General features: G+C 42.1%; 1 protein-coding gene across 1 annotated transcript; it reads left to right on the forward strand.

The window, feature by feature from the left end:
* The first annotated feature begins 2,859 nt into the window (after positions 1 to 2,859).
* LOC123428262 lies at positions 2,860 to 6,566 on the forward strand. The gene is made up of 5 exons (XM_045112456.1): positions 2,860 to 3,281; positions 4,949 to 5,000; positions 5,898 to 5,969; positions 6,055 to 6,121; positions 6,310 to 6,566. The coding sequence occupies exons 1-5, from the start codon at positions 2,958 to 2,960 to the stop codon at positions 6,377 to 6,379; spliced, it is 585 nt and encodes a 194-aa protein (XP_044968391.1). The 5' UTR covers positions 2,860 to 2,957; the 3' UTR covers positions 6,380 to 6,566.
* Positions 6,567 to 9,768: the final 3,202 nt, after the last annotated feature.

Below are 9,768 nucleotides of genomic sequence, written 5' to 3' on the forward strand. Positions count from 1 at the left end.
TGGTCCAGCTAGCAATGCTGCACCACGTGCCAATCAGGTGATCTGTTACAAGTGTGGAGAACCAGGGCACTATTCCCGAGAGTGTCCTCAGAATATGGATGTCAAGCAACCCGGAAAGTCCGTTGGGCAAGGCAAGTCGGGCAAAGATTACTATGTGAAGCCAATTCCTGCACGTGGCCGTGTGAACTATGTTTCAGCACAAGAAGCTGCAGAGGATCGCCACGTTATACTGGGTACGCTCCTTGTTAATCATCACCCAACGTCTGTTCTTTTTGACACTGGGTCATCTCATTCCTTCCTTTTAGAAAGTTATGCACAGTTGCATAACATGTCTTTCTGTGATATGCCAATCCCATTGGTTGTCCAAACCCTTGGTAGTAAGTGGCAAACCTCCAGGATAACCTATGGCAATGAAATTCTAGTAGATAGGCTAGTTTTTCTAGCATCTTTGATAGCCTTGAAATCTTCGGATATCAATATCATCTTGGGTATGGACTGGATGTCAGCTCATTATGCCAAAATTGATACTCATTCTAGAAATGTTCAGCTTACCCATCCCTCTTGTGAGAAAGTCAATGTCTCTACTCGAGCTGCCAAATGTCAACTCTATTCCCTCAATGCCAACCCTCTTCCAGAACTTGAAGACATTCCGGTAGTCCGTGACTTCCCGGATGTTTTTTCAGAGGAACTGCCAGGAATTCCACCTGACAGGGATGTAGAGTTTGTGATAGACCTTGTTCCGGGAACCGTTCCAAAATCCAAAAGACCTTATAAGATGGCACCCCTGGAGCTAGCCGAACTTAAGAAGCAATTAGATGAGGCCTTGAATAAAGGTTTCATTCGTCCTAGCACTTCTCCTTGGGCTTGTCCCGTCCTCTTCTTCAAGAAGATAGACGGAATGGATCGGATGGTTGTAGATTATCGACCATTTAACCTGGTCACCATAAAGAACAAGTATCTGCTCCCCAGGATCAACGACCTGTATGATTAGCTCATTGGATCCTCAGTCTTCTCCAAAATGGATTTGAGGTAGGGATACCATCAAATCATGATCAAGAACGGGGACATCCCAAAAACGGCTTTTGTTACTCGTTATGGCCAATACGAGTACACCGTCATGTCCTTCGGTTTAACCAATCCCCCAGCCACCTTCTCTCTCTTGATGAATTCAATCTTCATGGAGTATTTGGATAAATTCGTCGTAGTATACCTCGATGATATTCTCATCTACTCAAAGAACGAACAAGAACATGCTGAGCATCTAAGGCTGGTATTGATGAAACTTCGAGAGCACCGCCTGTATGCCATGTTTTCAAAATGTTTATTTTGGTTACCAGAAGTGACCTATCTAGGTCATGTAATCTCTGGTAAGGGTATTGCTGTCAATCCCGAGAGAGTTCAAGCTGTCCTTAATTGGACTCAACCTGAATCGGTTAAGCAAGTTAGGAGTTTTCTTGGTGTAGCGAGCTATTGTCGCCGCTTTGTCGAGAGATTCTCCAAGGTTGCAAAGCCTCTAACTGAACTCCTCAAGAAAGATAAAAAGTTCGAGTGGACACCATAGTGTGAGCATAGTTTTCAGGAACTGAAAAGACGCTTGACTTCCACAACTGTGTTGCTACCACCAGATTTCTCTAAGGACTTTGTTATCTACTGCGACACCTGACGACAAGGATTAGGTTGCATTCTCATGCAGGATCATCATGTGATTGCATACGCATCTCGACAGTTGCGTCCACATGAGGATAATTATCCCACACATGATCTTGAGCTTGCAGCAGTAGTCCATGCACTTAAACCTAGCGACATTACCTTCTTGGTAATCGTTGCGAAATATTCACTGATCACCAAAGTCTGAAATATATCTTCACCCAGCCGGATTTGAATCTCAGGCAAAGACGGTGGGTTGAGTTGATCACGGATTAAGACTTAGGGATAACTTACACCCCGGGAAAGGCCAATGTTATGGCTGATGCACTTAGTTGTAATTCTTATTGTAACAACCTGATGCTACAACGAGGTCAACCACATCTCCATGAGGAATTTCGGAAGTTAAATCTTCACATTGTACCTCAAGGATTCCTTTCTAACCTGGTGGCGAAGCCTACTCTTAAGGATCAAATCATAGCTGGCCAGAAGCGTGATAAGGGTATATCACGGATCAAGGGGAACATTATTACCGGAAACGCTAAGGAATTCTCCATGAATGATCAAGACGTTGTGTTCTTCCAGAATCATCTAGTGGTTCCTAGGAATCCACATCTAAGGCAGTTAATCCTTAAGGAGGCTCATGATTCTCCTCTCACCATTCATCCAGGTAGTACTAAGATGTATCAGGACCTACGCCAGAGGTTTTGGTGGACTAGGATGAAGAGAGAAATTGCTGAGTTCATTGCTAACTGCGACATTTGTCGTCGAGTTAAGGCAGAACATCAAAAGCCTGCTCGCACCCTTCAACCTTTAGCTATTCCTGAATGGAAATGGGATAAAGTCAGTATGGATTTCATCACCGGATTATCCAAGACCAAGAAAAGCAATAACACTACTAGGAAAAGGGCTATAGATAATATAGACACTAATGGCGCACCAAACAAGTGGTGCACCACTACTATATAGAAGTGGCGCACCTGTACATTAGTGTGATGGACACTAATGGCGCACCACACACACGGTGCGCCACTACTAACAATTGTTTTTCCAAAAGTACTAATGGCGCACCGGGGCAGAGTGCGCTGGCGCACCACTCACCCAGTGCGTCACTAATTTTTTTTGACAAGAATACTAATGACACACCACCAGCTAGTGCGCCATTAGTAACCAGGGTTACTAATGATGCATTTGTAGGTGGTGCGTCATTAGTAAGTTTTGCAAAAAAAGGTATTTCTCCTCCTATCGCACCACCACCAACGCAAACCCTCACCACTCTCTCCTTCGTCTCCCTCGTCGCCGGTGCCGTCGGCATGCTCCGCCTGCGAAGCTCCATCCTCGCCCATCTCCTCTCTTCTTCTCCGGTCGCCTCTCCCGTATCCCCTCTCCACTGCCTCATATCCGCCACCGCGCCCGCCATTCCCCCGAACCCTAGTGGCTTCGCCATGGAGGAGTACCTGCGGCCTGACACAAGCGTAGGCCGTCAAGGCCTCCGCCAAGCTCTCCCACCTCAAGTCCCCCGCCAAGCCCGACGCCGTCCTCGCCTTCCTCGCCGGCCTCGGCCTCTCCGGCGCCGATGTCGCCGCCCTCGTCGCCAAGGACTCGCGGCACCCCAACCTCCGGCACCAACAATGGCGGTGGGTTACCTCTCCTTTCCTCCCTTTCTTTTGGATTCCTAGTATTTCAGAGAAATCGTGGGCGTTCGTGAGGTATTGTGTCCCGAGCGGGGATTGGATTGTATCCGACAAAATCTTGAGCGATTCCTCTGCACGACATCCGTATGAAATTTTGTGAAAGCTTCCGCCTTTTTCCTGCCGCTCAATCCTAGAGAGACTCTCTCTGTTACGATGCATATGGAAAGCATACAGGGTTGCTGTTGATGTAGTTTACCTCTCCGTGTGTGTGCGATTTGGTTCTGCGTATGGGGTTTTTTTCCCCCTTCCATGATGCGTCAGCGTTACAGTTAGTGGTAGAATTGAATCGGATCGGACTGTATTATTGATTTTCACCGGACATGATGTTGCATTGCCCAGTTATTAGCTCCTCAATCTATTCCTCACAGCCTTGGGTCGGTTTACCTGGACTTGCCTGCATTCTGTCTCACACAGTTGCTAAGTTGCTATGCATCAGGATCACACCAGATGGGATGCTGCATTTGTCTGTTCTAGTGAATGAGACTGAATGATTTCTTGTTACTTATCATGTTCATGTTCACACATTGACGCTGTTGTAGTCAACCATAGCATTACCAGGTTGACACTTTAATGCCGGGATTCTGTTGTTTTAGTTTATGTTACCGTGATCCACCTATATAAATATGGTAAAATGAAGAAAACTCTTACTTGTCCAGCTCTTCAGCTCATGCATCTGCACGGTTCATTTGAACTGCACACAGTGTTGTTTATCCATTTGGTAAAAGCATCAAAATGGTACTGCAGTAGTGCTTGTTTAGTTAATCTTACTCTAGGCATGATAATGACAATTTGTGCATGACTCTACCCCTTTGTAGTTTTGGTCTTGCCAATAAAGGATTTCTTGGGTTTGTTTTCTTTTGAAATTGAACAATACACAGCTGCGTTGCATGTAGCATGCTTGCTGAAAATATATTCTTGTAACAGTTAAACCCCCTGCTCTAAAAAGATGTTTGCATAGTTGATATGTCTGAAAATTTCTAAATGATCACTTGATCATGGTTTTTATGTTAATAGTTTATCTTGGTAATATTATTTGGATGTAGTTCAAAAACGTAAATAGCCCAATGGTTTGGCATAACTGCAAATTGCCCAGCCTTTTCCAGGGCACGGGGTCAAAGGTGGAGCCTCTCTATTCAACTACTGAGGTACATAAACACTTTATCTTTCATCAGGACAGTCAATCAGCGCTATCATGGATGTTTTGGTCCTTTGTATTCATGAGGTAAATGCTGAAGCACTTTTTGTTGGCAGATGGAAAGGATTCATGAACCATGATGCCAGAATCATCTTACGGCTGATTCTTAACCTTTCTTTTCCTGCTACTGTATATTACAGTTAAAAAATTCAGTGTCCAAGTTGCTGAAGTGTGTAACGTTGAATGTTCTACTACATATGGTTTTCATATTTAGACGATCTTGGTTTACCTGAAACTGATTTCTTTTTCCTGGACATTTTAAACTAATTAGCTATGGAATCGTAGATCTGTTGTTTGCTTGTCCTATCAAGGTAATTTAATAAGGTAACCAGATCATTGAGCGGCTCTGCTTTTGAGTGCATATGTCACTGTTTTATTTATCGCGAACTTATATGATGTTTCATTTGTCACACAGGTCTATATACTCGACCATTGGCACAATGCATCCTTTATTCACTTGGTCAAAGGTTGATTTGAAAGAAAAAAAGCCTAAGGCAGCTGAACAGTGATCTATGAGCACACTGCTACTTTGTGTGATTAATTTAATATTTGAGCTAGTTACATGCTTTCCATCTCCCTTACCCACTTTTCTGTCTAGTTTCCCCCATAAAATACCATCCAGTGACTGGGCTGCAAATATATCTTTAAGACGTATCTAGTTTCTTTGTTAAGGTGATATGATGATAGGGAGTTTGTATCTACAACTAAAATTCGAATTAGTCAAGCAAATTTACTGAAGCAAAGTTACACCAGCACATAACTACTCCCTCGGTTCACAAATATAAGATGTTCTAACTTTTTTGTGAAGTAGATGTATATAGACATGCTTTAGTGTGTTTGTTCACTCATTCCAGTCCGTATGTAGTCCATATTGAAATATCGAAAACATCCTATATTAGTGAACGGAGGGAGTACATAGGAGCATGGCATCGTGTGTTGTTAGTCACATAAGTACGAGGGAAATGATATCTCTAACACTCAGGCTCTTCTGTGGTTGGGTAGTTAAGAAGAAAAGGCAAAAGCTTCTCTTGTCTAATCTCATGTGACATGTGCGGGCATTCCAAAATAATCCAGTATCATGGTATTGATATATAGACATGTTTCAGTGTGTTTGTTCACTCATGTCAGTCCGTATGTAGTCCATATTGAAATATCCAAAACATCTTATATTTGTGAACGGAGGGCATAAATGCAGGGAAACTAATACTTAATATCTTGTTACTGCCAAAGCATGTATCCAACTAGTAATTTGTTATACTTGAATCATTGGCTTTGCCCAAAGAGTTTGCCCTATTTTTTTACTAAAGCTTGTATTGCATTTTCTTTCCTTTTGATTGTTTGTATTTATGTTCATTCAAATATAGGGAAAACGGATTCCCCAAATCTGAGAAGTTTTACACAGCAGTTCCCTGGTACATCTGAAAATAAAAAGAAAGGTAATGTAGCCTTATTTCTATCTGTTATGATTCTGGTGTAGTGCGGCTCAAATATGTGCCATAACATTTCTACCACACTGTTTAAAACCTGAGAAGGTGTCTAAGCCTAATGATGCGACTGATGCAGAAGATGCCAGAACAGATATTGTCAGGTGTGTTCTGATACAGAAGTCTTTCTCTAAATTTTGTAATTTGTGTTGTGATGTAATACATCCACTATCTATTTTCTTCAAGTCTATAATGCCAAGCACTGTCTAGCATATGCTATATTGTTGTTTCTTTAGAGAGCAATGCCTGCCTTTTGTTGTATTATTATATCTACCTCCAATAATTCATGCAGTTTTGAAGTTGATGACCTACGTGTATTGTTCAATTTGTATGTAAATGAAGTTTATCTGTCAAAGTTTTAGCCTGCTAGGATAGAAATGGAGTGCGCCATTCTGGAGTATTGGAAAAGAATTCATTAATATGCTTGTATTTTGGATATTGTTCTGATGCACAAGGCGTAATTGTAGAACATGAGGGAGGGTCTGTAATGGCAGATGTACGACAAATGTTGCTTTGCTTCGAGTATCTACCTAGAGGGAGTTTTGATAAGTATATCACTGGTAAGGTCATCTGGCATGTATCATGTGTTTCAGCCCCCACTCTCAACTTCTTCTTCATGTTATTTTCATTGATTAAATATTATATGGTTCGAGCATTCCACAATTATAGCACGATGTGGCTAAACAAAACATTGTAGAATTATAGAAGGGATATAACTAATCATGTTTTGTGTTGTGCACTACCTACCAAAGTATCTCTGATATTGGACCCCTCTTTCTTCTCGCCCCATTATAGGAGTATCTTGTGTACTTGAGTGGACAGAGCGCTATCGGATCATCCAAGAAATCTGTGAAGGCTTACATTATCTCCATGTTGAGCGGCGTATCGTCCACTTAGATCTTAAGCCTACAAATATATTGTTGGATGATAAAATGATCCCGAAAATTGCCGATTTCGGTCTCTCAAGGCGCTTCATTGAAAAGCAAACCCAAATTTTTACTGCCGAAGTGATGGGAACTTTGTAAGTCATATCTATGGCTCATGGGAGTCATAATCTCTTTTTTCCCGATGTGGTGTGATTTGCATGTATTTCATTTTCTCATTTACTGATCAAACTTGATAAATTTTAATGTAGGGTGTATATGGCACTAGAATTTCTCACAAATGGACAAATTACACTCAAGTCAGACATATATAGCCTTGGTGTTATAATCACAGAGATACTGACGGGACAGAATGGATATCATGATGTTGAGCATGTAAGACCAATCTATGTTGACGTTCCAAGATAAAGGCTAGATTTTAAAATAGTCTTGCTACACTTCTATTTGGTATAATATTATTTCCTTTGTAGGTATTGCATGATGTTGAGAAATGCAAAGAAGCCTAGTTAGTAAAAGTTATAAATATTCTACTTACTTTTAGAAAGACTAGATTTCAAATAATAATGCTACACTTTTAATTGGTACTATATTTTTCTTCTTAGAAATTGTATGATGCCATTCATTCCCGAGAGTATGCAAGAGCTCGTGTGTGCATCTACAAGAGAACGAAACAACATGCAATCTAGAAAATACAGAAACATAGAAATTAAGAAGTATAAATACGTTTTTTCTCGGGAAGGGGATTTTCTAGGCCTCTGCATCGACTGACGCACAGATCCAAAATACATAGCCATGTAACTATTATCAATAGAAGCACAACACAGTGTCATTCATTTTACTCAACATGATAAGACAAGCCAGATGCTTTTTTTTAGAAGATAGCCATATATATCAGTCAACCTAGGGTGCCTCAGCATCGATAAACCCTAAATGATGAAAACTTAACTTAGCATTTAGGGTGCCACAACGTCGACAAACCCTAAATTATAAAACCTTGGCTTTTAGGGTGCCTCGGTGTCGATAAAAACCTAAATGATGAAAGCTTAGGCTTTTAGGGTGCCTCGGCGTCGACAAACCCTAAATGATAAAAGCTTAGCTTTTAGGATGCCTCGGTGTCGACAAACCCTAAATGATGAGACCATGATCTTGTTCCTTGACAATAACCAACTTTTTGACCAAACTTTTTTCCTATTTAGAGCGAAACATGGCCCACAACGATGAGGCCGGCGGTTCGGGCAAGGCATTCTGGGAGCTGTCCCAGGAGATGGAGGAAGAACCTCACCGCTATGAGGACGTCGTGGAAGACACCGATCCCGACTACACAACCCCTAGTGGCGTTGGGGATGACACCACTGATGGTGCCGTCGAGGATGCCACCACTGATGATGGCAGCGCACGCACAGATGACAGGTTCGGCGTTTCAACAATAACAGTTACAAAGGGTACACCACTAGGGCGGAGGCGGAAGTTAGATACACGCGCTATCTAGCGGGAGAGAGGAGGGAGCGTTGGAGGAACCGGATGAAGACCATTTTCATCGCGATTATGCTCATCGTGATGACCGCATCTCTCTTCTATGTGATGGTAGTTTAGATGATCGATACCGACTTGTAATGTGAAGACAAACTCGCTAATCGTGGTCTCGAGACTTGTAATGTTCTAACTTTGTTCAGTATTTTAAATTCGGAGACTAATATGATGAATTGTATTCGGAGACTAATCTTCTATTGTATTCGATAAGTCTGCTGTTTATATGTTGTGCTCTCTATATTTTGTGCAGTAATATGTTTTGTAACCTATGCAAATATCAGAAAATAAAAATAAAATAATACCTAATATTCATACTAGTGGCGCACTGCAAAAAGCACACTAGTGGCGCATTGTCAAGTAGTGCGCCATTAGTAAGCCAGATACTAATGGCACACCATGAGCTATACTAATGGCGCACTGGGAGGCATACTAATGGTGCACCATGGGCTATACTAATGGCGCACTGCCTGGTGAACCATTAGTATACCATATACTAATGGCGCATCATGGGCTATACTAATGGCGCACTGCCTGGTGCGCCATTAGTATACCATATACTAGGTGCGCCATTAGTAAATAATTCTAATGGCGTGATGCTAGTGGCGCACCTGTAGTGCGCCATTAGTAGCCAAAACAGGTGCGCCACTAGCAGGCCTTTTCCTAGTAGTGTAATGCTATCTTTGTGGTCATTGACCGTCTTTCCAAAGCAGCTCATTTTCTTTCAGTTCGTGAGAGTATAACAGCTAGCCAGCTAGCAGAGTTATATATCTCTTGAATAGTGTCTCTTCATGGTGTTCCTATGGACATTAACTCAGACCGTGGAAGTATCTTTACTTCTCGCTTCTGGGAGAGTTTTCAGAATGCCATGGGGACTCACTTATCTTTTAGCAATGCTTTCCATCCTCAATGAAGTGGTCAAGTAGAAAGGGTGAATCAAATCCTAGAAGATATGCTCCGAGCTTGTGTTATATCGTTCGGTATGAATGGGGAGAAGTGCCTTCCATTCGGCGAATTTGCTTATAACACTAGTTACCAATCAAGCTTGGGCAAAGCTCCGTTTGAAGTTCTCTACGGACGAAGATGTCGAACATCTCTTAATTGGTCAGAAACCGGAGAGAGGCAACTCTTTGGTCCGGATATGATCCAGGACGCAGAAGAGCAAGTTCACATTATTCGTGAAAAGTTGAAAACAGCCCAGTCTCGTCAAAAGAGCCAATATGATCGTCATCATAAGGCTGTGACCTTTGAAGTTGATGAGAAGGCTTACCTTCGGGTTACACCTTTGAGGGAACCCATCGTTTCGGTATCCAGGGAAAGTTGGCTCCTCGTTATATCGG

This window comes from Hordeum vulgare, chromosome 1H (genome assembly GCF_904849725.1).
Source record: "Hordeum vulgare subsp. vulgare chromosome 1H, MorexV3_pseudomolecules_assembly, whole genome shotgun sequence".
Lineage (NCBI taxonomy): Eukaryota > Viridiplantae > Streptophyta > Magnoliopsida > Poales > Poaceae > Hordeum > Hordeum vulgare.